This window comes from Pituophis catenifer, unplaced genomic scaffold (genome assembly GCF_029215685.1).
Source record: "Pituophis catenifer annectens isolate HBS135680 unplaced genomic scaffold, rPitCat1.0.hap2 SCAF_11, whole genome shotgun sequence".
Lineage (NCBI taxonomy): Eukaryota > Metazoa > Chordata > Lepidosauria > Squamata > Colubridae > Pituophis > Pituophis catenifer.
The window spans coordinates 27223570-27251414 of record NW_027256891.1 but is presented as its reverse complement, the minus strand read 5'-3'; the positions used below and the strand labels follow the sequence as shown (position 1 = coordinate 27251414).

Here is a 27845-nt window from a genome sequence, read left to right as displayed (position 1 = left end):
ACGGTAGCAATGCCAGTTCAAATCCCAATTGTTGACTTGTAGCAAACTTAATTCTTTTTTTCCCTTCTTTTCTGGGCTTAATCAGTGATTGATTTAGGAAATCCCCTAAACTTGATGCAAAATTTAATTTGTCCAGTATTGTATTTATGATCCCCTCTCCCAAATATGTACTAAATCAATGAACTTGTCCCTTTCAGGAAAAGAAACTCCTGATATCTAATTCTGCTTTTAACCCTTTAACAGTGTCAATGAATTCAGCAGGGTTTTTTTTAAATTCACAAATAACCTGACCAATTGGCAATATGCCACGTACTTTTGACCTGTGCCATTGTTGTGCTGTCTACATAAAATAATTGGAGGTGCTCTCGGGATCATCGATGGTGGCAGCAGGAACCAGGGACTCCTCTCCCTCCAGCTGGAGGCTCCCCGAGGAGAGGTGAATTCGCACCTGGGGTCTTTTGAGAACCCTCCCGTAGAGGGCATAGTAGTCTGGGAGGAGGTCCGAATCGGAGTCGCTGGATTCGGTCCCACTGCCTGCATAGCGCTCTGTGGTTCTCTGGACTTGGGGAGGTTCCGGGAAGGGCGGCTGGGTGAGCAGGCATTGCAAGAGGTCAATCTTCCTGCTGGTCAAGACGGGGCAGGGTCCGAGAGGGCGGAACTCGGAGCCGCAAGGGAATCTGCTGGCTTTGACGTCCGACTGGCTCCAAGATCTTTTGGGGGCCTCTTGAACACCGTAGTCAAAGACGTTCTCGTCATCATCTTCCTCCATGCTAAGGTGGGTGATGTAGGTTGCCTGGGGCAGGGCCGGGGGCTCCAACAACTTGGGGTGGGCTGCAGCTGGATTCCTTTGTGGCTTCATGGGTGCCTCGCAGGGGTTGACCTCCACAACTCTTTCCTCAGCACGGTCAACAGTGGGGCTCTTGGGGTACTGAGGTGGCCGGTCCACGTAGAAGAAAACTGGAGGAGAAGCCACCTCCAAGGGCTGACTGGACGCTGCTACGTAGGGGACATCGGTGTACATCAGCTGCTGCCTTGGGCTCCTGTCTCTCATGTTACTCAGGGAAGGGCTCTTACTGGGGTCGTCCAGCTTGGAGCTGGGCTGAAAAGAGGTCAGAGGGCTCCTCGGCCCGTAGAGACTGCCCGGTTCCCAATCGTGGTCCAACTCCGTGTAGACCACCGGGAAGGCAGAGCTGCTTTGGGAATGGAGTAGCAGCAACCTTGGGTCGGCTTCTGGTTTCGACCGCTCCAATTCATCCGCAAAGATGACTTCCACAGCCGAGTTCCTCCGTCGGTTGTCTAGGGTGGGTTCGGAAGTGTGGATGCCGTTAGCGCCATAGTAGCCCCCCATGTTGCCGTAGACAAGCCGCAGGTCTTCCATCTGTGGGGAAAGCGAGGCATCAATGCTTAAGCTAAGGTGAAAAGTTTAGGCTGCCTTCTTGAGGCCTCCAGAGGCCATTTCTGATGCCGCTTTCTCACCCAGAGGTGACCCAACAATCCATGTTAAGCTTGTTTGGGCTGGACTTGAAGGAAGAATCTGCAAATCCCACTTACTTACTCCATCCCTTCAACCACACCAAAGCCAGCAAAACGGGCGGAAACTCCTATTTTTAAGGTGCACCAAGATGCATATTTTGCTCATGGGGATGGGGGGATGGCTGCTACCTTGAGCCTTTCTTTTACCCCCTCCCCAAGAAATCCCCCTGACTCAAATTACATACTTGTTTGGAAACATCCGTTAGCAGATCCGGGGAGGACCGGCATTGCCTGTCATGGTAGCGAGAGGAATAGTGTTTCCTGAAAGAGAGAAACCAACCCAAAGTCTGGAAACGGGTATTTTAAACTCTCTTCCATTCCTGAAGCTTCTCCAACCTTCCGGCCAGCGACTTCTCCTGCGACAGCCTTGCAAGGAGAGGTTCGCAGCGGGATTGTTAGCCCACAAAGATTGGGGACCTCATTACTTAGCAGGAGAGACATTTCTGCCGTGCTGTTTATGGGGTTCATTCTCAAGAAAGCTCAGCTGTCCCTTAATTTGTGGGTGTCTCTCCCTCCCACTTGGGAAACCTCAGGGTACCTTGCAGGCTTTTATAGAGGAGGAGGGGGAGGTGAGGAGAAATCTACGAAGAAGGTGGCAAGGTGACTGGAGGAAAAATATGAATGGCTTAATTGCCGGCCATCAACACCGCAATCAACAAATAAGAAGCTGCACCCAACCACATAAACACAACATATATAGACTAGCCCAAGGCACACATTTTGGTGAGAAAGAGGCTCTCCGGGCTCCAAGCATGAGTCCAAAAGCTCGGAAGACCAAACTTCTGGTCCTGGTTGGACCGACCCAGATTGGATCCTGCAAGATGATCCTGAGACACAAATGAAAAGTGTTCTTCTCAACAGGTAAATTACCTCTCGAACGGCAGGCTCTTCTGCTTTCCTCTGGTCCCGTGTTCCAGCAGCTGCCTCTGAGTTCTCCCACTGTGGTTGCAAAGAGAGAAGGAGTCCAAGAGTAGTTGCCTCTGCAGCACCCACCGAAGGCCCCCCAAACTGCACCCACCAAAACGTTTTGAATCCGTCCCTTGGGGAGGAAGAATCCCCAGCCCCTCCAGGAGCTTACAGTTTTAATATTTCACACCTGGAAAAGGCAAGAAACCAAGAGAAGCAAAGAGGAAGAACTTGTGGCGGACAGAGGCAGCCATGGGCACCCAGACTAGAGAATGTGGCTGGCTTCCTGATTCCCCCAAAATTACCGTATTTTTCGGCATATAAGACACTCCAGACTATAAGACGCACCTACCTTTTTTGGTGAGGAAAACAAGAAAAAGAAATCTGCCTCTGCCTCCCAGCAATTTTGCCTTGTTGCAGCAAACAGCAAATAGCCTGCATTACTTTCATTTTTGTTTTCAGCATAGCTTGATTAGCACAAGGAAAAAAAAATCTGCTCCCAGCAATTTACCTCCTTGCAGCAAGCAGCAGAGCCCTCCACAAAACAGCTGAGAGCAAAACAGCTGAGAGCCGGCAGGCCGATCCAATCAACGTGTGCTAATTAGGCTGTGCTGAAGCTGAAAGGAGCCGTTTCTTCTTGCTGCTTGCTGCAAGGAGGTAAACTGCTGGGAGGCAGAGGCCAAAAGGGGTGGGCAGTGGGTGGGCAGGGCTACATTCAGTGTATAAGACGCACCTAAATTTTCACCCCCTTTTAGGGGGGAAAAAGGTGCGATTTATACTCCGAAAAATACGGTACCTGTAACGGAAACTGGAGCCTTTGCTGCAGAGAAAGGCTTTGGGTTTTGACTTTGGCTCCGTAGAGAGGCGGAAGAAGGCATGGTATTCGACGCACGTCTTCCAAAAAGTCTTGCAGGTGTCGCGACTCGCCATGGCGAACTCCAGGGTATCTTTGCAGAGAGCCTGTTGGGGATGGAGAAGGCAAAGACAATGGTTTAGTCCAGGGCTTCTCCACCTTAGCAGCTTTCAGACAGGTAAGGCTTCCATTCCCAGAATTCTTCGTTTGCATGACAGCCTGGAATTTCATCGTTGTCTCTCATCATCCTTGCTCTGCTTAACTTTTCCAGATCAGCCGGCATCCAATATTTCTGAAAACTGAGGCTAGGGAATAGCGAAATTAGAGTTGGAAGGGGCCTTGGAGGTTCTCTAGTCCAACCCTCTGCTCAGGCAGGAAACCCTAGACCATTTCAGAGAAACGGTTGCCCATTCTCTTCTTAAAAACCTCCAGTATTGGATGTCTATGGCAGCGGTGGGTTTCAAACATTTTTACTACGGGTTCTGTGGGTGTGGCTTGGTGGGCGTGGTTTGATGGGTGTGGCTTGGCAGTGGCAGGGGAAGGATATTGTAAAATTCCCATTCCCTCCCCACTCCAGGGGAAGGTTACTGCAAAATCCCCATTTCTTCTCAATCAGCTGAGACTCGGAAGGCAGAGAATAGATGTGGGCGGGGCCAATCAGAATTTTTACTACCGGTTCTCCAAACTACTCAAAATTTCCGCTACCAGTTCTCCAGAACTGTTCAGAACCTGCTGAAACCCACCTCTGGTCTATGGAGATTCTCAGTCCTCCAGGTCATGGTTGTCCTGAAGATGCTTTATTCAAGAGGCAACTGGACATTTTTCTGAGATGTTTCGCTTCTGGGATGAGAAGCGAAACGTCTTCAAAGAAAAACCAGAAAGTCTAGTTGCCTCTTGAAAAAAGCACCTTCGGGACTCCAGTATTGGTGCACCCACAAATTTCTCCTTGGTTCTAAATTGCTTCTCTCCTTGATTGGTTTCCACCCGTTGCTTCTTGTCCTGCCCTCAGGTGCTTTGGAGAATAGCTTGGCCGACTCTTCTTTGGGGCAGCCCCTGAGATATTGGAACCCTGCTATCGTGTCTCCCCTGGTCCTTCTTTTCATCAGACTAGACCTACCCCGTTCCAGCAACCCTGTTTTAGCCTCCAGCCCTCTAACCCTCTTCGTTTTTGCTCTTCTCTGAATGTTGGTGGAAGGCCCCAGAAACCCTTCCTTTTTCCTCCTGCGATCCACCCCAAACAATTTGGAACTTGGTTGCAGCGATGGTCTGCCAGCCGATCAGCCAGCCTGCCGGCTGCCTCCATTGATCATTTCTGCAGAGAGTGTGTCTTAGACCAGAGAAATATCACCCAACCCCCACACATAGACATTGACACACAGAGACATCCCAACCCCCAGGTACCGAAACGTTGGCGTGAAGCTTGATCAAGAAATGCTTCCGTTTGAAACTCAGTTTCCGGATTTTGGACCAGTTGAAGGTATTAATCTTGGTGTTGCCCTGAAAAATGAAGAGCCAACAAGCAAGAAGATCAGAGGTGTTCAACCTTGAATTCCACAGCTGGCCGGGGAATTCTGGGAGTTGAAGTCCACAGGTCTTAAAATGGCCAAGGATGGGCACCCCTGAAGTAGATGGAGACACGACCAGGAACACCTGACTGTATCCAGTTGTGGAAGGAGGCTCATGGAGAACCCTTTTCCGTGGCTTGGCCTGAGGCCGCTCAACACCCAGCACAAAGTGGGGGCTATATACATTTTAAAAATAAATATATATATTCTTTTCATTTTAGAGATCTTCCTAGCTGCCTCTTCTGCACCAACGGAACGTCAAAACCAGGAATCCTCCTTAACCAACAATTGCTTAGTCAGTGGTTGCAGCAGAGTTCAATGTATTGTCTCATTCTTTTTCTTCCTACAGTTTTGCTGGAGAAAACCCTAGTTTTTGCACCCAGAAAACAAAGCAGGCTGCCCCCCCCACTCCCCATTTCCCTTGCTCCTTGCCCAGCTGTGGGCGAAGGCTGTCGCGGAGTCATCGCCTACGTTTGCCAGCACACGCTCTCACCAAAGTCTGCGTCTCCCCTGAACAGAGAGCTGCAGAACCATATAATTGCCACAAAAATGAGGCTGCTATTCTCGGCAGAAAATTATACGGCCAAGAGTTCGTCTCCCTACTGTGCTACACATGGCACATCTGACATGGCAGCAATTGGGTTTAGCAAGGAAAGGCAGGCGTTGAGGTGCCCACATCAGAGGGTGCTGGGCGAAGCCACGAACGGAATGGAGACCCCGCCGAGATATTTTTCTCAGATATTCACTCTGGCTTCCCGGGGAGGCAATTCCCCAAACTGTACTTAAAGCCGGAAGCTTTTAATTAACATTAGAAAGGACATTTGCTGATCAGCTTCCAATGGCTCCATTCAGTTCTCAAAGAGGTCCCTCTAGAATGATTGACAGCTGCCAAAAGGGCTCCACACAGCGCTGCTTTAACGCTGAGGGCGCCAGGGGGCAGAATGCCGCCAGCTCAAAGAATTCACACATTGGCAGCTTCACCTATTGGGTATCTTGCTCGGAAAGGTGTCCTAATAAAAAATTATGGTTACCCGCAGTACCAGGACTCCCATGTGGGTAACTGCCAGGTTGATCTGGGTCCCTTCTCCGTCACTGGCAGGATGTGGACGGATGCCGTACATCTCCAGCTTCCTCGCTATGTCCAGGAGCTGCACATCGGATTCAGCTGGAGTTTTGCCCCTGGAAAGAAAAGCTTACGGGGTCAGTAACTGAGCCAGAGAGAAGGGCCTGGCTGTGTACCCCTTGTTTTTGGGCTCAACCAGGATGTTTCCCTCTCAATTCTATTGCTCCCAGTTTGGAGACTGGAAATCTCTCTTCTCAAATGTCTGATTTCCAGTTCAGAAAGTCCCGTGGAATGAAACTTTCTATGTGCGGAAGTTTTAATTTCATTCAAGCTCTCACTACTCCAAGGGATCCTGATCAAAAGTAAAGCACCTAGTTGGGTAATGAAACATCTGCAAGAAAACACAGAAGTTCAGAGAGCACCAAGTCCTCCTCCTCCTCTTCCTTATTGCAAACCCCACTCTCTTCTAGCACTGATGCTGTTACCTATTTGGGCAATGAAATGTCTGCAAGAAAGCTGCCAAGCTCAGAGAGAACCCAGGAGCCCTTAAAAAATGAAAAAAAGCGAGCGGAGAAGACCGGTCACTTACATGTGCTTCTTATGATAGCGCATGATGTTGTTGCTCAGGTCGTCTTGGTTCAGCAAGTATTTGTGCGTTTCCAAGTGCTTTCGGTCCATCTCTTCATGGAAATCGCCCAGCGCAGCTGCAGGAACAATCGACACAATGAAGAACACGTCTGGTCAACGGAATTGGCTTTATTTGGCGGTCACACAACCCTGGTCCTTCAACAAAAGGTAAAGGTAAAGGTTCTCCTCGCACATACGTGCTAGTCGTTCCCGACTCTAGGGGGCGGTGCTCCTCTCCGTTTCAAGGCCGAAGAGCCAGCGCTGTCCGAAGATGTCCTTGTGGTCATGTGGCCAGCATGACCCAATGCCAAAGGCGCACAGAACGCTGTTCCCTTCCCACCAAAGGTGGTCCCTATTTTCCTACTTGCATTTTTTACCTGCTTTCGAACTGCTAGGTTGGCAGAAGCTGGGACAAGTAACCCCATTATGCGGCACTAGGGATTCGAACCGCCGAACTGCCAACCTTTTTGATCAACAAGCTCAGCGTCTCAGCCACTGAGCCAACAAAAGCCAGGAGCAAAATCAAGACCAGCCCATGGAAGAAGTGGGGAGGGGGAAGAAATGCCTCCTCCTACCCCGTGTGTTACCCGTTGGGGACCTTTCCCTCCCCAAGACCCAACCGCATCCTTGCCCTTCTCTTCCTCTCCCTCCAAGGCTCAGGGACTCACATTGTAGGAGATGCGAAACCATCAGAGCCGAACTGTTGTCGCTGCACGGGAGCTTCCCGCAGGCCATGTCCTTCTTGAGCTGAAGGGTGAACAGGTACCTGCAAAGACATTTTCCAGGGCTCTCACTGCTCTGGGTTCCCTTCCTCTGGAGAGGCGACACAGGGTGGGGTCTCGATGTACGACCACATTTGGGAATCGGAATTTCCGTTGCTGAGCAAGACGCTGCTAACGGGGTTGTGTTTACAACAATTTTCCCACCATTGTTAAAGGAGCCGTTTCTTAAGCGAATCCGGCTTCCCACATTGACTCTGCTTGTCAGACGCCGGCTGGGAAGATCCCAAAGAGCCAAATGCTGATCCCCTGAAGACGGGGATGTGGTGATGGATTGTATAGTGTGCACACTGGTGCTAAGTCATTTTTTTCCAGGGCTGTTGCGAGTTTGAACGGTCACTTCACAAAATAGTCCAGGACTTAATGTTTATGCTTCTCTCTGCTTCTTAAGGACTAGAAACTTGAATGTAAGTTTCTTAAGGACTAGAAACTTGAATTTAAAAGGAATCCAATCTGAATCCAGCATTGTTTGCTAAGGATATGGAGCCCGTGTCAAAGACTATCCCTTGTTTTTATGGCATTATTTGCCTAGTTCATCTATTTATCAATGCCCTATTAAATAAACTTAATATTCCTTCAAATACTTCCTGCCTCCTCTATTGTTGTCACAGCAATAACAACAATAAATTACAAACAGTTTAAACAGGGAGCTGCATTTCATCAAGCCTTCTTTTTAAACCGGCATACAAAAGGAGATACACCGTTCTTCAGGATGCAATTATGCCTCTATTTATTTTAAAAGGGAAGCCTCAGGAGACGAACAAAAATAGTGGGTGGGGGGGGGACAATAAAACGAAACGAAACGAAGCAACGAAAAGCAACATGCAGCCTACCTTGTCAACTCTTCTTTAAGATGACCAGGATCCACTGGGAAAAATTTCACCATAAATTTGAAAAGAATGTCCTTAGGATCTTAAAACACAACATCTTCATAAGTTTGGTTTCAAAAAGTCTGTCGGGAACATTTACACACAGCTTTTCATTTGAAAAACGGTCCTTTTGCTAAGACAGCTCAGCCCAGCCATTCCCACCGGCCCCTGAGAAGGATCCGTCCTTCCCTCCTTCCTCTACCTCAGGGGTCTCCAAACTTGGCAACTTTTAAGACTCGTGGACTTCAACTCCCAGAATTCCCCAGTCGGCATAAGTGGGACTTCAACTCCCAGAATTCCTTGCTGGCTGGGGAATTCTGGGAGTTGAAGTCCACCCATCTTCAAGTAGCTGAGACTGAGAAACGCTTCACTAGTGTTTCTGAAAACACACAGGTTTCTGAGGACGTTTTTTTTTCACCCAGCACATTGCATTTTCACCCAGCCTGGACTGAGGGTTTTTTTGATTATTTTAATGGATTTTAATATATGTTTAAATTATATATTGATACATTTATGTATTTTATGTTTTATTGGGTTTGTTTTTATTTGTTGTGAGCCGCCCTGAGTCCTACGGAGATAGGGCGGCATACAAATTATATTAAATAAATAAATAAAATATTTTTTTCTGTTCCCCCACCCCCCTGACTTTTCTTGAATCCTTTGAGAGTAGCAAGCAGGTCTTTGCCAAGAACTTTGCTTATCACCTGCCCTGTAAAGTTTGCCAGTCCTAAAATCCATGTAAGGCAATACTCAGATGGGGACTTTATCCTCAGCTCTTAAATACTCAAAAAAACAAGCCAAAAAGAAGACCCCTCCCCCTGTCTCCTCCTCCTAGTCCAGTGTTTCTCAACCTTGAAAGCTTGAAGATGGGTGGACTTCAACTCCCAGAATCCCCCAGCCAGTGGAGCTGGCTGGGGGATTCTGGGAGTTGAAGTCCACCCATCTTCAAGCTACCGAGGTTGAGAAACACTGTCCTAGTCAATGCCCTTTAAGAAGCCCCCAGATTGGCAATGGAAGCAATTCTTGAAGGCAGTTAATTGACCTTCTAACGTATTGTTTTTGTGGGGGGTTCCTGGTGCTCTCAGTTTGGTTGCTTTCTTGCAAACTTTTCATGACCCAACTAGGTAACATCATCAGTGCTAAAAGAGAAGGGGGGGAGGAGGAGGAGGAGGAGGAGGAGGAGGGCTGTGGGATCCTGGGTGCTCTGAGCTTGGCTGTTTTCTTGAAGACGTTTCACTACCAGAATAGGTAACATCATTAATGCACTGATATTACCTAGTTCAACAAAACTCATCCCTTCTAGCACTGATGATCTTACCTAGTTGGGTCATGAGACGTCTGTAGGAAAACAACCAAGATCAGAGAGCACCAGGGACCCCACACTTCGACCCTGAGCAACAAATATTCTCCTTAGTTGAGATGGTTTTTCCAATGGCACGTTGGTGGCTGCTGAGCATCCACAAGAGCCCCTCCTGCCCTACAAGGGCTGAAGGGGCATCACCCCCCTCAACCAGCAGCAAGGACGACTAGATGGTTCCCAGGCTGGAGAGCAGCTTCTGAGCCTCCCTGCTTTCTACTGAGGGGCATAAAGGGGGCTGGGACCTCTTCCTCCCACACTTCCACCTCCGCCTTCTCCAAGGTACTTACTTTTAATCTGCTTGGTGATGGGCTTGAGAAGTTCCAGCCAGGTCTGCAAAGAGAGAAGGGCAGCCAACTGTAGAGGGGGGAACATCTTGACTGAGCCAACTGGCCTCCCCTCCAACTGGTCCTTTGGGGAAGGGAAAGCCCTCTGGAAGCCAGGAGACCCCCCCAAGACCCCTTTATCTTCTGTCCACTTCAGCAATTCAGTTCAGCTTCTGACCCCTTGCAGAGGGGGAGACCCATGGAAAGGGTGTGTCTAAAGTGAGCTTATTGCAATTTTAGAAACCCCCCCCCCAAGTCTCTCACTCCCCACATCCTAACCCCATGTGGCATCCTTACACAAACATCCCCCACCCCACCCCGAGGTTAGGGTCATTCCCCCTCCTGAACTTACAGCATGCCCTGCAGGGCTCCAGAACTCCAGTCCGAAATATTCTTTTTCTGCCAGGTTCAAGTGGCTGCAGCTGAGGTTAAATAATGTTTTCCCAGAAGACTTTTGCTAAAGGGCCAGAAAGAGAGGGAAGGAAGGAAGGAAGGAAGGAAGGAAGGAAGGAAGGAAGGAAGGAAGGTTAGAGAAAGAGATGGAAGGAAAGAAGGAAGGAAGGAAGGAAGGAAGGAAGGAAGGAAGGAAGGAAGGAAGGAAGGAAGGAAGGAAGGAAGGAAGGAAGGAACACATAATATATATATATATAGAGAGAGAGAGAGAGACAGAAATAGAGTTCTGTGCCAAAGAAAAAGGCAAAAGTCTCATGTCTCCTATTTCCAGAGTCTCTGCTTTCTTCAGTCTGCTCAGGGTCTTGAGTTTGAGGAGGGTTGGGGTAAAAAGGGGGTGTATCTTTTTTAATGCTTCCACCTCATTTCCTAGCACTACTGCATCTCTAAAGCTCCAGTTATTAACCAAACGTAGCTCCTGTTGAAAAGCCTAAGAAAGGCCAAACCATCTTAGTGCCAGGATGGAAGACCACAAGGTGACTCCACAGGGAAGTTCAAAAATGACCCGGAAGGTGGCACCCAGAAAAATGACACAAACATGGGTGTGAAATCCCTAGGAAGGGAAACCAAAAACTCCTGGCATATACAGCATCTCCTTCAAAATGGTGGGTCTTTATGGAGCCCTTAAAGATTTGTGGTGGAGCAGAGTCCCTTCCCAGGTGACTTAATCGAGAGGGAGTTTGTGTCTTTGAACTTGAGAGACTCTAGTAAGTTTATTTCCTGAGTTGCCAGATGCCAAAAGTTGACCAAGAAGTCTTGGTTAACTCAATTCTGCCACCTTCGATTCAGTCCTGACCTCTCAGTTGACATGAGCCAGCGTGGGAAAGACAGGGCAATCTTAATTAAGCAGCACAAACCCGTCAGTAATTAAGGCTAATTAAGCAGCAATAACCCGGAAGAGTGATAAAGTTAAATACCTGATTCAGAGATTTTAAAATTTCGGGGGCAATTTCAGAACTACAAACGTCTCAATCCTTGCTAAACCAGTGACACCATCTTCCCAACCTGTTTTCCAGGCATGTTGCAGGTTCCAAAACTGCAAAAGTGGGATTCTTTAGGACATACCTGAAGTCCCCCAAGTTGGAGTAGGTTTTATTTAGATACAAGAAATCCTGTTTCTACTGAGGTTGCATGCTTGCACCCCTTCCCCAAGCCAATGCCATCCATTTTTCAACCCTTATTAAATTACACTGGCATCCCACTTTAATTAGTTGCATGCCACTCATTTCTGCTTCCAGATTTCAAATGGGAGAATATATATATATATATATGTATGTATGTTAGGGAAAATCCTTTACTGTCCAAAGGTACTATTTGTATAAGTGATATATTCTACTGAAGAAGCTCGTTTCCAAAGATTGAGTACATTATACAAAATTGGTAACAAATATATAATATATACCTTAAATGAAATAAATAATTGGGAGCTGCCCAGTTGGTTATTCTATTTATCAAATTTATATGCTGTGCAGCTTGCGGTGCGAGACGATATTCAGTGGTTATAAGATGGGCGGCTGCATAAAGGTTTTAAATAAATAAATAAAAAGGTTGGAAGAAATGTGCACTACATTTTAATTTTCGATATGGGTACAGTATATATACTTTTGAGAGCGGGCGTCAGAATTTCACTTTTTAATGTGTGCTAATGTATTCACAGAAAAAAGTGATAATAAAGGTTATCTTATCTCTTATCATCTATCTTAATGCGAACTAAAAAAAAAAAGTCTCAGACTCACAAAGGAGAGATAAGAGACCCAACCGCTGGGAAATTTGCAAAGTTGTCAGAGTTGCAAATATATATATATATATCTGAGTGGAATCGAAATAGATTTATACATTTCTGTTCCACACTAGAACTAGAAATGATGCTTTATAAAGATTGAACTTCTCTGGAGGGCAGAGCCAGATTTAGGAAACGAAACCGCAGCTCCTCTTGGAAGTTTCTGGCTGGACCGGCCGGTGAGCCAATTGCTCCTGGCATCCATCCAGAGGCACCTGTCCTCTGACTTGGGCTGCCAGGGAAATTGAGGGGTTGCTGACACGCTGTGCATTGTGCTCGGTGCGAAAGCGTGCACGCTAACATCTGACAGATAATCCCTTGTTGCAGTCACGGAGGTTTAAATTGCTACCCTGGTACCAAAGAGGTAACTAGGGAAATGACAGGGTAATCACTGCCTTTTCTGGAAGAGGGGGGGGGGAGGCGTCCTATTTCCTTACAAACAGCTGAGTGGCAACAGCAATTAAAGCAATTATCTCTGTTTATTCCTCCTGCTGCAGGATTTGGGAGCTCAAGAGACATCAGCCAGGGACTTGAAAAGAAACAGCCTGAATTGAGGCGATGATGCTTCTGGGCCTGGCTGGGAACGATGCTCTTTTCAAGCTCTTTGAGATGCTTGCAACATTCAAGGTGTTGCAGGTGTCAGGGGAGGGTATCTCCCAAATCAGGAGGGGGTTTGGAAGCACCTTTTCTGATTAACACACTTTATTCAAACACCGCAGCTGTTCCTCCTGATTATTTGCACTATCTGACCCACGCATTAAATGTTGATGGTTCCTGGGTGTTTAGGATGGTGTCCCTCAACCATGGCAGCTTGAAGAAGGATGGACTGGAGAATCCTGGGAGTTGAAGTCCTCCCATCTTCAAGATGCCAAGTTGAGGGACACCGGCTGGAGAATCCTGGGAGTTGAAGTCTATCCATCTTCAAGATGCCAAGTTGAGGGACACTGGCTGGAGAATCCTGGGAGTTGAAGTCCTCCCATCTTCAAGCTGGGAAGGTTGAGGGACACTGGCTGGAAAATCATAGGAGTTGAAGTCCTCCCATCTTCAAGCTGCCAAGGTTGAGGAGCACCAGCTGGAGAATCCTGGGAGTTGAAGTCCTCCCAATGTCAACTTTAACAGAGGGCAACGTGCTCCTCTCTGGGTCTTTGGTTCCATTCTTTTCCTGCAACATTAGGATGTTTTTTCTGCCATTCGATCCAAAGGTGCCTTCTTGCAAATTAGTCTTTGTATTTTGTGCACAAGTCTTTGAAACAGCTTAGTTTTCTCATGAAGAACCCCTTCATATCATTAAGGCAAGAAAGGGGCACTATTGTCACTCGGCTTTTTGCTCTCTCCGTGCAGAATTTGTTAAAATCCCTTCTGTTTACTGACCTTGAAATCCACTTAAGGGACTTCCAGCTCATCCCACAGGTTCTGCTTTCAAGAGCTCCGTCTTGTTTCAGAGAATCCGTTGGAAAAGTAACCTTAGGCTATCTCTCTTTCTCTCTCTCTCCCTCTCTCTCTCTCTCTTTTTTCTTTTTAATTCCAGGACATTATGGTGACTATCTGACATCAAATGCATTGCATGCCTGGAAGGTATTCTGGAGATTTTGAAAAGAAAGCCCAACTTTAATGGAGGTTATTTCTTGCAGCACACATGGCCTATGAAGCTAAACCCGAGAAGCAAAGTGGCAGGAGGGTGAATTGGAAAAGAAGGAAGTGAAAAATGCTGAATCTGATTTTTTTTTTTTTAAAAAAAGTGGGGGAAACTCAGCACCAGGGATAATCGATCCCATAAAAGTCGTTTTCGTGATTACAAGCCAGAAATCCCAGTTTCAAGGTAGACTTAATGCATCTCTGCCTCTGAGTTTCCAAGGGCTTCTGAACTATAAATCTTAAACTATTCGGCATCACGAACAGCCTATCAAAGATGGAGGTTAGATAGTTTTTTAAAACAGCTAAATTATTTTGCACTTATGCTCCGTTCTGTGTACTTTTAGAACTAAAACCATCGATATTGTTGTGCTGTTCTTCCTCAATGTTTCTTCTTTAAAAATAAAGGCACACCCACATAGATGAAGCAAAAATTCTACTGCAGCTTAATTCCAAAATGTATGTTTTTATTGCCTGGAAGATTTCATTTTGAAACAGACCCCTTTATTTCTCTCTGACAGAGAGCTTTCAGAAAGATCTATCCTTTAGATAAAGGTATTAGGTAATTCCACTTTTAGCTATACGGCGAACACCATGTTTATAAAGTGCAACAATGCTAAATTTACCAAAATGATAACTTGTCTCAATGATAGCGATCATTTTGACTCACTACAAGCCTGTGATTTTAGCTGTCAGAAAGCCTCTTTTTCAGCACCTGCATCTAATTCATTCTTTGGAACATTAATTTTATAGAACAAATGAAGTAGGAGCTAATTTATAAAATAGCTATTTTTAAAATTCTTAACACATTTGGGGAATACAATTCAAGATAGAGATTTAGTGGTGGACACTGTCTTTAAACTTTAAAATGATTTATTTATTATCAGATAAAACCATGATCCTTCCTCAGAAAGGGTCTTGTCCAAGGAATATTTAGAAATAGTCAAGTCCTTACTGGGAATTAGCAACTGTTCAAAATGTGGGGAGATGCAGACATCTGATTTAAAAAAAACAAAAACAAACCAGTACTGAAATTAAAACATCACCCAGTCCAAGAAGGTCAAACAAATTCCAGCAGGCAAAATAATAAACAAGAAGCAGCGAATATACTTACATCAACCACAAAGATTTTCTGAGAGTCATCCAGAAACTGGACTTTGAGATGAAGCATCCTTAGGTGAGTGGCTCAGCAGCCAGCAAGGATAATGTTCTGTGCGATCTGAAGGGAGGGCGGGCGTCTTCCGATTCATACAGAATTTTATTCTTGGCTGGATAAGAACAGGAGCCTGGAGTGCAGATTTTTTGCAAAGGAGCAGAAGACCAAAAGGGAAGATGGAGGAGATACGACAACCATCACGAAACCGGAAAAGGTTTTCTTTTGTTCATGCCTTTTTCCGCGTTCACCTCTTTTCCACGTTCCTCCTTGCAGAGAGGCTAAAATATTCTCCCCGGAACAAAGAAATAAAGATTGTGTTGTGTGTGACCCAGACCCAGGTTTTCTCCAGAGCTGGTCCGCCCTGCTCCATCGGTCCTCAAGATGAAAAGACAAGCAATGGCACGGGACAGGAATGACCTTCTCTCCGTTTTTAAAGTTTAGGCTTGTTGGCTCAGAATTTGTAGGGTTTCTGCATCTTCATTGGCTTTAGAAAAAGGTCCTTTCCCTCTGACATTTAGGTCAGCGTGGGATCAAATAGGGCAGGACCGAGTGTAGGAATCCCCTTGGAGAACCATCTCTACATATCCAAATGGGTACATATCCAAGAGGGGAGTAATCTACTTGCAAGTGGCAATTATAGAGAATTCTGTTTCCTTTCTCGTTCGCTTTCGGGATTCCCCCTTAAAACCCACATCCCCAAATTGGACCTACCAATACCTGCAGTCCAACTGGTGTTTGGAATGGATCCCTTCCCAATATCTGTGTACGTTGCCTTTCACTTCATGGTTTTAACAATCATTGGAGGGGGGGAAAAATAAGGAATCTTAACACCCTTAACTGTGCCAGATCTAATTTCTCTTCCCCAGAGAAACAGAAAACCATGTATGCAGAAGGTCCAAGGGCCTCGTATTGCTCTGAGTTGTTAACTTCTAAGATGAAAAGTTTTTTGAAATAATTTTGGATCACGGGCTGGCCAAACCTCAGCCTGCCGTTAACGTTTTCCAAAGTGTGATTCTACACTACTTAGGTGGCTCAGTGGCTAAGACACTGAGCTTGTCAATCAGAAAGGTTGGCGAGTTCGAATCCCTAGTACAGGTCTCCTGTATGAGTAGGGGGTTGGACCAGATGACCTCCAAGGTCCCTTCCAACTCTGTTACTGTTAGTTCCTTGAACCTTGTCAGGAGGATCCAAACCGCTTTACAAAATGATTCCCTTCTACAAAACAGTTCATTTTAGTGACCGTTTAAAGTTACGACGGCACTGAAAAAAATGACTTATGACCGTTTTTCACACTTTAAATGACCTCTGCATTATCCGCGTGGTCACGTGATGTAAATTCAGACGCTTTGCAACCTATTTATGATGATTGCAGTTCACGCGAGCCCCTTCTGCGACCTTCTGGCAAGCAAAGTCAATGGGAGAAGCCCGGATTCACTTAACAACCAAATTATTAATTGAACAACTGCAGGATTCGCTTAGTAACTCTGGCAAGAAAAATCACTTTCTTTTCTGGTGGACTGTTGTGAAGGAAGGGCCATCATTGGCTTGGAAAGAGCGCCATCTCCTGGTTGCGTTGAAAAGCTAACTTTCCACTTGAATTGTGCTTTTAACAGCAACTGCGCTGCACATTGGCAGGACTAGTTGTACCCAACGGGCTTGGTTGGTATCCTGGGATTACATGCCAGGGAAAGGCAGCCCCTGCCTGAGGGAAAGAATGGTTTGCAGAACCATTGAGCCCAATCCGTGCCATGACGTTTCCCTCTGAAGGGCTTTTATTTTGATGTGGCTTTGTATACACACACTCAAGGAAAGTTTGGGAAGAAATCTTTTCCCTAACCCTCATTTTATTAATAGCACCAAGTTCACGGGGTTGACCCAGCTGGAACGAGGACAATTCCTGCTCCAGAGCTTGGCCATCAGACATTCAGGATGCAAGAGACGTGGAGGAACATAAGAAGGGCTTTTGAGCTGAAATCCCTTTTCTCCGTGTTTTTTTATTACAACAACCCTGCAGTGAAGTTGCTGGTCCTTGAGTAACAAACCACGGGGGGACATCAGAGCTGAAGACCTAGACTGGAAAGTCCATCAAGACCTCCCAAAAACAGCTAGAACATTGTTAAACTTAATTAGGGAAATTGTATCGATTGAAATGTTTTTCATTCTATATTTTGATGAAAGTAGAAATGACTAAGTTGTGATTTGGAGGATTATATGGGCAAAACTATTTGGTTTATTGGGGGAGTTTAATGAGTAACATAAGGGGGGGAAATTTTTTGTTTTTTTATTATTGGTAAATATAACTAATTGACTTGTAAGAAATTGGATTGCATGGAAATAATTGGAAGATTTATGTTCATATTGATTAATATACAAAAAAAAGATAGTTATATCATTAACCGATTTATACTAAAATGTTGGATTTATATTAAACAACTGTAATGTTACATAACTAACTAATGTAAGGATAGATATAAAAATAGATGACAATGGGAAGGGGTATAATATAGATAGAAGGGAAAAATTGAATTTGATTATGATTAAGATTAGAGATGAGAATGAAGGGTAATATTGGTTCTTTAAAAAAAATAATAGATAAGGAATACCTATGGCAAAAAGGAAATATAGAAATTGTAAACTTAATTGAAATGACTAAACATTGTTTAAATTTGTGAACCGGCCAAATACTCTGTTCAAAGAAAATACATTGTATGTTTGTATGTATGTCTAAAAAAAATAAAAAAAACATTTATAAAAAACAAAAAAGACCTCCCAAAGAAGGTGAGGGAAAATCCTGTCTGCGTTGTTGCACCGAGAGATGCTGGATGGTGTCTCGTTGTGGGAACTGAGCTCCTCTCAAAGCTGTTTTGATATCTTTGATAGTTCAGGTGGCAACATCCAATCCACCTTGGGTGTTTTCAGAAGCTCAACAGGACTAGTTAGCACTAGGAGGGGAGTTACTGGGGCTGTTGGGGATTTGGGATTAGTGAAACCAGGAACTAAAAAAAAAATTCACTAGCAAACCACTTCCTTATCATTGCCAAGAACTGAGGTTCAGCTGGCAGATTCGTTATCTTTGCTCAATCAGTTCTATGGGTGTCCCTCAATGGCATCAAACTGGTGACGATGCCAAATATATATAAATATTTATAAAAATAAATATTAATTGAATAAGAAATTGAAATGAAAATAAAGATAATTAGAAAATCGGGGCTGCTCAAATACCACTTTAGATTGAACTGAAAAGGGAAACGAGAGAGGGGAAGGAGGAGAGAGAGAGGAAGGGGGAAGGGAGGACAGGAGAAAGAAGAAAGGGAAAAGGAGAGGAAGAAAAGGAAGGGGAAAGAGGAGCAGAAGAGAAGATTAGAAGGGGGGAAGAAGAGAGGAGTGGGGGAAGGGAAGGGGAAGTAGAAAAGAGAAGGAGAGGAAGAACGAAGAAAGTAGGAGGAGAAAGAGGAAGGAAAAGAAGGGGAGGAGAAGAAGAAAAGTTGGAGTAAAGGTAAAGGTAAAGAGCAGCCCTGAATAAATAAAAATGAAAAATGAAAGTTAAAAGATAAGATGAATGAAAAACGATGGGATAAATGACTGTACATGCAAATGTGTTTGAGAAATAAAAATTAAAAACTTTTTTGGGAAAAAAAACTGGTGGTGATGCCAAAGAAAGCAGGGCAGAGATTTCTGATGCCCCCTTTCTCACTCATTTCCTTCCGCTTTGTCATCTCCTAAGGACCAAAGTAACGTGGCCCAGGCCACGAATCTCAGGTGGGGCCCTTTGCTATCCCACAGGGTGGTTGGGAGGACGAGCCGGATATACGCAGAGCTTGCGTGTGGTCTGGAAGAAGAACTAGCTGAAGATGGTTTTTGTAGAAGTAGCGATAAAGGAAATCACATTTCCGTTCCGCATCAGTTTTGCGCCCACCTTCCTCACCTCTGCAGATCTGATGCTCACTTGGTGCAGAAGCGGAAGCCTTTGCAAGCCGCTTGCCGTCTTCCACAGAAGGGAGGCCACCCTGGGCCCTGCCTGCCCCCCACCAGGGAGCAAAGGTGGCTGGTGCCCATTTCCTGGCAGGTTGGAGAGAGACCACAACCCAGATAGGAAGGAGCCAACCAAGGAGGCTGCTTCTCTCTCTTGTAGCAACTGTGAACTTAACTGAAAAACCACAAGCCGGTTTAGGCATGACTCTTCCGCCAGCCATTAGCTGCCCTTCCCCTCTAAGACCTCCGCGGCCTTGGGGAGTTTTGGGTAACCAAGCAGGGACCCCACCACTTCAGAAGTAAAGAGCAGAAATAAGCACCCTCTAACTAACATCATTAAAATGACAATAAGTAATGCAGTTTCATAGAATTGTTCCCCATTTTTAATAATGTCCCATCCTTCTGGTACATGAAAAATGACCGACGTCGTCCTTCTGGCCCAGAAGCCGATTGTCAAACTGATTGGCTCGGATTGTCACAGCTGCCACAGCAGCTCAGTGGAGATTTTGGTGGTGGTCCTCTAGGGCAGTGGTCCCCAACCCCCGGTCCGCGGACCAGTGCCGGGCCGTGGAGTACCTGGCACCGGGCCGCGCAGCGGCCGGGGGACATGAACGCTGCAGCGCAAAGGCTCCTGGGCCGTGCGCAAAAGCTCCTGGGCCGTGCGCAAAAGCTCCTGGGCCGTGCGCAAAGGCTCCAGGGAAGAGAGCCCCGCGCAGGTACGCACGTGTGGCCCAAAGCCCCCACCCCTGCGCGCGCTCAGCGGGCCACGGTAAAATTATCAAAGGCTGATTGGTCTGCGGCGATAAAAAGGTTGGGGACCACTGCTCTAGGGAATTCCTGGTTGATTTTGCAAAAGGATTATGGCTTGCTATAATCTGGGTTTTTCACATTGGGCGGTAGGCACGAGAGGAAGGCCTTGTCAGTTATGGCACAGCAGGGAGATTAAATGTGCTGATCCTACTATCCAAGTTCTATTATTTTGAGATCTTTCCCCCACCCCCAACCCCCATTTGCAGGTCTTTTCTCCCCATTTCACTCCTGGCTGAGAAACTCAGGTGGAGCACTTGCAATCTCACAGGGCTCTTGTGAAGCGAAGCGGGAGAGGCATGCAAGATTGTGCGAGATCTTGAAAGAAGAACAAGAAGTTGAAGATGGGGTGGGGGGTTTTTTTAGAAGCGATAAAGGAAATGACATTTCCGTTCGGTCGTTCGAGCTCCATCCCTCCCTTCTTCGTCGGTTGCAGATCTAAAGTGCAGATCTGCCAGTCACGCCCGAGCTGCTCGATCCTTGACTTCTTCTCACCAAAAGTGCAGTTGTGGGGAGGGCCCTTCTCCATTTCTCCGGCTGGTCCTCTCACAACACAGCCTGGCTGAGCAAGGTGGGCCAAGCTGCTCCCGAGCTCAGTGGAGATGCCCGATTGCCTTCCGAGGCCCTGGCTGGTCAGTGGTCCCCCATAAGAATTCAGTGAGGAGGCCTGCGTGTTTTATTTCCTCCTCTAATCACAACGGAGGGATAAAGCTTGGCCATCAAGTCTACCACTGTCTTGGGGTGTGAGGAGAAACAGTCTAGTTGGGAAGCCTTACAAGGAGAGGTCTAGGCTGTAGAATCCCTTCAGGACAAGGCCCAAACCATCCCCCCAAAACCATATTTATCTCCACCCTCACCTTCTTTCCAAATTATTATAAGAAGACTGTTGTGTCATTCGCATGGGTCACATCCCCAAAATAGAGGGGGCCAGGGAAAAGAAGGGAATGTGCCTAGTAGAAGAGTTCAAGTTGACTTGATTAACATTTAATTACTCCCAGAGTATTTCATCATTTTCCCCTTCTGTGGGGTTCACACAACTCCTGAAGCTGAAATTGTGCAACAGAGTCTCAAAAGGACAACCTGGGAGTGTTCTCCACACCCTATGCTATGCGGCTGCACAGAAGCTAACATGCATTGCAGGGAAACCCACAAAACCCACCCTTCCCCCGGTAGCTAAATCAGGAAAAGAGAGGAAACCGCTTTTGGTAATACAGGTATCTATTTTATTAAAAAAGTTACAAACAGCTGGACTGTAGGGCTGTCTTACAAAATAAGAATGAATGAAATTGGAAGGGTGAGGAGAGAGGGGGGAAAAAATGGCGGTTCACCTTTACAAAGCATTTGATCATCATCCTAGTTTTGCAACTTGCCAAATTTCCAGACTTTTCTTTAAACTTTTCCCCAAGAAAAGAGGTACAGTACATTTGATACACTGAATTAAATCGCGAGAACATTCAGGCAGAAGAGGGATGCCAGGAAGGAGATGCCACTGGAAAGGAATCCAACGGCTGGGTTTGGGCACCTGGATGGCTACCCCACCCATCCACCCACCCACCCACCCACCGGAACACTGTCTGGCTTCCCATTGTGCCATGTGGAGAAAGAGGCATTTGAAGCGGGGAGAACCAGAGTCCTTCCTCTTCCTCTGATTAATCACCTGGGATCTTGGCCCAAAAGACTTCCATGATTCAGCCAGGGCAGTGGGACAAATGCACCAGCGCCTTCTCGGCTGGACCAGAAGAGGCCTTGTGCAGCTCCAGAGCCCTTCTGGAATCCAGGGCCTGAAGCAAAGTGGGCGGGGAGGCCGACAGCTCAAAGGCCGCCTGGATTTGAACCTTGCAATACACTTAACGACTGGGAAGGCCGCCTCTTTTAAATGGCCAGCCCTCCCCACCCCACCCCTGGTTCCAAACTGCGCTGAAGCAGTAGCCCAGGTCAGATGCCAAACTCTTTGCCGTTCCCAACTCCAACTGAGAAAGAATTGGAATTTTCTTTTCTTTAAAAAAAGGTCAACCAACAGAGAAGTTTAACGCAATGTGTCTACCACTGAAGAACTAAGGTACAGTCAACTGTGTGAATTCTGCATTCCCTTGGCACGTCTTGATACTTGGCCAACGTAAAGAGCACTGCAAAACGGGGTTTTACGCTTGGAGATTTCTATTAAAGTGCAGGCCTAGCCTTTTACTTCACTGCAAATGTTGAATCGAGAGATCAAAACTCTGGGAAGACTCAGGTTGAAGGCCCAGCATGCTAGTGCCAACTGCCAACCCAGATAGATTTAAGGATGAAATTTGGTCAACACTTAAAAAGTTTTGGGCTGCTACGGAAGTTGATTAGATGTACGGTCAAAGGGCTTCAGGTGGGCTTTTAAAACCTGGTGCAGGTTCATTCCCTGCCTGGAGTGGAGAAAAGACACTTTTTACATCAGTGCCAGGAAAAGGTCTACAACAGTTGCGGTGCTAACACTTCCACTAATGCTCTCTTCCTTCTGCTCAAAATCTGTGTTGCTCTTCCAAGACCACAATTAGTTAAATTGCCGTTTTGGGACAGATACAGGCCAAGGATCAAATTTTTTTTTTCCCCCTTTGCCAAAGTCACCTTAAATCCTATCGGGGAAATCTCAAGTTCAGGTTTGCTTTGGAACACAACCTAAGAAGACACACGGTCCGTTTGCCAAGAAAACTTGGTTTTTCAGCATTTGGAAGGTGAATGTAATAAAGCAGATGAACGAGTGATTTTCAACACAGCCTTTTCTTTCCAAAAAACCAAATCCAAATACCATATAACAACAGAGAACACACATACAAATTGCTGGATGCCTCCAGTCCCCACCGAAAAAGCTTTCCCATCAGGCCAACCACATGCCACCACAGCTGCTGAGAAAAGGGATGTCGCGTCCTCCCGTATCAGGCAATTCTTAAACATCCTTCTATGACACCATCACATGTAAACAGAATGTTTCAAAGTTCCAATCAATGACGTTTTAGAGGAGAAGAAATCTTGTTTTTGCTTTCTCTCTCTCTCTCTCTCTCTCTTTCTCTCTTTTGCAAATCAAGCACGGATGTGAGGTAATATACAGAAGTAACCATTTGTGTTTAAGGCTCACTTTTATTCTCCATTAATTTTTTTTTCTCTTAAAAAGGCATTTGAGTAGGTAATACTGAGTTTAAAGTTTAATAAATACAAGATTTAGAAATCAATTAAAGAAATAAAATAGTTTAAAATGAACTTTTTGCATATTAGCCATTAATAGGAACTTAGAAAGCTATTTAAAAAAAAAAAAAAAACACCCCAAGAGATCAAGAACAGATTCCCAAATCAAATGGTAAACATGCTAAGTGTTTGTAGCAGGCCCGTTGCCTCCCCCTGGCTGCTCCCTTGCCTGTTTCACACCGGATGCCTGGAAAACGTGCTCTGAAGACCGAGACCAGGTTAAGCAAGGCTCAGTTCAGCAACCTGGGCTTAAAAAAGAGTTCTCCAATGCAGCATCTGTGCAAATTTCCTCTGAGTTTTATCTGTAAGAGAAAGAATTCTGTCAGGGAGCCCCAGGTCAGGGGTGGGTTCTACTTACCTTTACTACCAGTTTGCAATGGGAACCTTTACTACCAGTTTGCAATGCACGCACTTCTGCACATGCGCAGAACGTCAATTATGACATCTGGGCGGGTGGGCGGAGCCTCCAGCCTCTTTTACTACCGGTTCTAAAGAACCGGACAGAACCGGGATCAACCCACCACTGCCCCAGATCCTCCCAGGATCTGTTTTGATGGCATCACCGGGTACGAAGGTCTGTTTTCCCGTCACCCCAAAAGAGTTTTATTTCTGACCTGCAGATTAATTTTTTTTACAGCTTTTCCTGGGGATCTGTGAGAGAGGACAACTTATTCCAAGCCACACAGAGATCCTGATTTATGAAAATGCAAGCAGAGCAGAGAGTAGTAGTAGTACTTCCCGCCACCCAAAAGTTAAATCCAATAGATCCCCAACCAGATTTCTTACACAATGCAGCTGGGAGGGAGGGGGAAAGCTTGGGACTAAATCTATTAGAGAAAGGGGTTATTTCCCTCCTGTTACACCTGAACAGTTTGATGCCTTGAGGAGCTGATGAGGCTCTCCACCTTGGAGACTGAAGAAAGGTGACCTTTGTCACTCTACCATTTCAAAAGAGGGCAGCTACATGGTTACAGGAACAGGGAGAAACTGAGATGGAAGCTATTCAGCCTCTCAAGAGGCAGAAGGCTGCAGATTATTGGGAAAAATTAAGTCATTGCTTCCCTTTTCTTTCGTTTCATGCAACCCGTGTGGTTGCAACACGACTTCATTTGCTGATCATGTCTGCAGCCCCCGGAAAATTCAAGGGCAGCTGACACATGACCACACTTTCACAACCTCCCGCTCCATTAGAGCTAAGAGGCTGCTTCAGGTTAAGAAGTGGGCGTTGCCACTGAACCGTTAGCTTTCCCCCTTCTTCAAATGAAACAAAGCGATTTGCATATTTCAGAATAGCGTGCAGGAGAAAATTGGCCTTGCAAGAAAAAAATCAACATTTATTTACAAGGAGTCAGGGAAGGATCAACTATAGCGGGCCTATACAGATGCACCGTAGATAGTAAACACCGTATTTTTTGGAGTATAAGACACTCCGGACTATAAGACGCCATCTACCTTTTTTGGTGAGGAAAAGAAGAAAAAGAAATCTGCCTCTGCTTCCCAGCAATTTTGCCTCCTTGCAGCAAACAGCAAATAGCCTGCTTTACTTTCATTTTCGTTTTCAGCATAGCTTGATTAGCACAAGAAAAAAAAACCTGCTCCCAGCAATTTACCTCCTTGCAGCAAGCAGCAGAACCCCCCTCAAAACAGCTGAGAGCAAAACAGCTGAGAGTCAGGAGGCCCATCCAATCAACTTGTGCTAATTAGGCTGTGCTGAAGCTGAAATGGGCTGTTTCTTCTTGCTGCTAGGAGGTAAACTGCTGGGAGGCAGAGGCCAAAGGGTGGGGGCCAATGGGTGGGCAGGGCTACACTCGGTGTATAAGACGCACCTAAACTTTCACCCCCTTTTAGGGGGGGAAAAAGGTGTGTCTTAACTCTGAAAAATAGGGGTACTCGGAATAAGTTAAGTTGCCAAGCAAGAGTAAGAATTCTGAAAAGAGGTGGCTAATAATTAACCAATGGAACAGAAGCTGCCTCCAGAAGTCATGGGAGCTCCATCAATGGAGGTTTTTAAGAAGAGACTGGACAGTCACTTGTCTGAGATGGTATAGGGTCTTCCTGCTTGAGCAAGGGGCTGGAGTAGAAGACCTCCAAGGTCCCTTCCAGCTCTATTCTGATTCTAATAGAAAAGCCCCTTATTATCTCACCATAGCACTTCCTCTACCAAAGACTGGGGAAGATGGCTTGTGAGGGTTCCGTGTTGAGCCAGGAGGATTTAAGGCAGGTTTTTTTTAACTGTTTGCCCTGCTACTTGGCGAATCCACCATGTTTTTTGAGACCAAGCACTGCAACGTAACCAATCCTGGCTTCAGAATTATTTTGGAAACAGGGTGGAAGAAAAGTCCAAGAAGTCCAAGAGAGGTGCTGCCAGCTCAATCACAACCAATTCGCAAAAAGGCTCCTGTCTGGTGTGTTTTGTTAGAGGCGTCCAGCAAAGTTAACACTGGCAGATTCTGGCTCTCTGTACTCAGGTAGCAAGGGAACCCAAGCACAGGACCCATCAGCCACCAACTTAGCCAGGGAGCCAAAGGGCTGCTCTTCTCTTCAACAAAGGACCTACTCCTGGCATTGCTGCATGGAACAGCCCAATCCCTGTTCCAGAGGCTCTTTTGGAAAGGAGGGAGGGGAGGGGGCACTTACCTGCTCTGCATGGCCATGATGGAGAGTTTGCTTTCTCCCTCACTGGACAACACAAGTTGTACAACACTGCTCTTGCTTTTCAGGCAGGGATGCATAGTTCATTTGTCGCACAATCTCGGCAAAGAGTTCATCCACCATGGTCTTGCTCTTGGCAGAAGTCTCCATGAAGGGGCAGCCCCACTCCTGGGCCAGAGCTCGGCCTTCTGCTGACAAAACCTCCCTCTCCGATTCCAGGTCGACTTTATTCCCCACCAGGATGAGAGGAACCTTTTCATAGCGCTTCACACGGACTATTTGGTCCCTCATCGGCTTGATGTCCTGGGGAAGAAGGGAAAACGGGTGAATGCTCTCCAAAATTTGAGGGGTGGTGCAAGAGCAAAATGGGGGGGGGGCTTCACCACGTCTGCAATGCTAACACACTGGGCCAAAGAGCATGGGGTCCCCCCACCCTCAGTAGGTCCCAAAAGACAGTTTAAGGCAGCAATATTTACTACAAAATATTCTAATAGAAGAGAATATTTGTAGCTTAGGGTTGAACTGCGGGGACTTTGGTCCTCTCTGAGCTTGGTGTTTTTCTTGCAGACCTTTCGTGACCCAGCTAGAGAACATCATCAGTTCAACTCTCAAAAAGAAACATACATCCTACTATCCAAAAGAAATCGGTATAAAGTAATAGGATGAAGCCAAGCTGAAAGAGAAGAGGGGCTGCTCTGGCCTGCAAGGTTGGAATTTGGGGTTCGTCAACCCCCACATGGTGGGGGTTGGAGGTCACAAGGGCATCAAGAAGTGCCTCCCCCTCAGGGCCCCAGAAGCTGGAGCCTTTCCTCCCAGTCTAAGATGGAGGAGGACCATTGCGGCTTCTCTAGGCTCCTTCTGTGGAAGCCAAGGTGGAGAAGAACCCTCCAAGGAACCGGGGAAGCCGATGCTGGTCCCAGCCCTGGGAGTCTCCCCGGCCACTTTGGGCAGGGCCAGGCGAGAGGCCTCGGGTTAACCCAGATCCCCAGGAAGGGGGGTGGGGGAGGCTTCATCTTCCCAGGTCCCCAAATGGGGCCCAGCCTTCCCCACTTGGGCTGGGGGGAGGGGAGAGGCCAGGGCCTTCCAGACAGGCCTGTGGAGGGCGGGGGGGGGGTGGGGGAACGTGGGGGGTGGGTGGGTGTCTAAGGCAGGCCGGGTAGGCTCAACCCCCCCTACTCTTCCCCACCAGGATGGCCTAGCAGCCCCTCCCAGTCCGGGGGTGGAGGGGGCGTGTGTTTGTATGTATGGTGTGTGCGCACGTGGCGGGTGGGGGGGGTGAACAGTGTGTGTGTGTGGGGTCTATCCCCACGCAAGGCAGGCCGGGCAGTGTGTGAGAAGAGGGGTGTGTATTGTGTGAGGTGTGAGATGTGTGTGTGAGAGTGAATGTGTGTGTGAGAGGTGTTTGTGTGTATTGTGTGTGTGTGTGTGAGAGAGAGAGGAGAGGGGTGTGTGTGTGTGTGTGTGAGGTGTTTGTGTGTATTGTGTGTGAGAGAGGTGTGTGTATGTGAGAGGTGTGTGAGAAGAGGGGTGTGTATTGTCTGAGGTGTGTGTATTGTGTGTGTGTGTGTGTGTGAGAGAGGAGAGGGGTGTGTGTGTTGTGGGTCTGTGTTGTGCGTGAGGGGGGGAGGGGCGAGGGCCCCCCCTGCTCCCTCCCTCCCTCCCTCACCTGGAAGCTCTGCTGGTTGACGAGGCTGTAGACGAGGATGAAGCCCTGGCCGTTCTTGATGTAGAGGTCGCGCATGGAGGCGAACTGCTCGGTGCCGGCCGTGTCCAGGATCTCCAGCACGGAGGGCGAGCAGTCCACCTCGATCTCCTTGCGGTAGAAGTCCTCGATGGTGGGGTCGTACTTCTCGATGAAGGTGCCCGTCACGAACTGCACCGTCAGCGCCGACTTGCCCACCCCGCCGCTGCCCAGCACCACCACCTTGTACTCCCTCATGGCCCCGCCACGGCCGCGGCGGCGGAGGGAGCGCTCCACGCGGCCTACCTCCCGCGCCTCGCCTCCACACGCCCCCAGGCCCGGCCGCCTCCTCAGCCGCCGCCGCCTCAGCCACCTCACTCCATGGCCGGCCTGGGGAACCGCCCGCGCGGAAGAGTGCGGCAGCGGCGCTGATGACGCCACTTCCGGGCGCGGGGAGTGGTGGTGGTGGTGGTGGTGGAGCGCCGGAAGGGGGCAGCCCAATCGGAAGGAGCGCGCGGCGCCTGCGCCCTACCCGCCAAGCGGGGCCGCTCTAGCCCTCCGCTTGCTTCCCTGGAATGCCTCTCTCTCATGCCTGAACAAAAGGTTTCGCTGGCCGTCGGGGCG

At 47.2% G+C, this 27845-nt stretch overlaps 2 protein-coding genes across 2 annotated transcripts; both read right to left on the bottom strand.

The window, feature by feature from the left end:
* Window positions 1-340: 340 nt before the first annotated feature.
* On the bottom strand, window positions 341-14911 carry FRMD7 (FERM domain containing 7). Its single transcript, XM_070952155.1, has 12 exons — window positions 14855-14911; window positions 10231-10335; window positions 9843-9885; window positions 8160-8238; window positions 7216-7313; window positions 6510-6624; window positions 5889-6036; window positions 4694-4789; window positions 3236-3399; window positions 2404-2472; window positions 1719-1794; window positions 341-1378 (listed from the first exon to the last, which is right to left on the bottom strand). The coding sequence occupies exons 1-12, from the start codon at window positions 14909-14911 to the stop codon at window positions 341-343; spliced, it is 2088 nt and encodes a 695-aa protein (XP_070808256.1).
* A 7852-nt stretch (window positions 14912-22763) lies between these two features.
* Window positions 22764-27636, bottom strand: RAP2C (RAP2C, member of RAS oncogene family). Its single transcript, XM_070951731.1, has 3 exons — window positions 27207-27636; window positions 25526-25843; window positions 22764-23190 (listed from the first exon to the last, which is right to left on the bottom strand). The coding sequence occupies exons 1-2, from the start codon at window positions 27477-27479 to the stop codon at window positions 25565-25567; spliced, it is 552 nt and encodes a 183-aa protein (XP_070807832.1). The 5' UTR covers window positions 27480-27636; the 3' UTR covers window positions 22764-23190; window positions 25526-25564.
* Window positions 27637-27845: the final 209 nt, after the last annotated feature.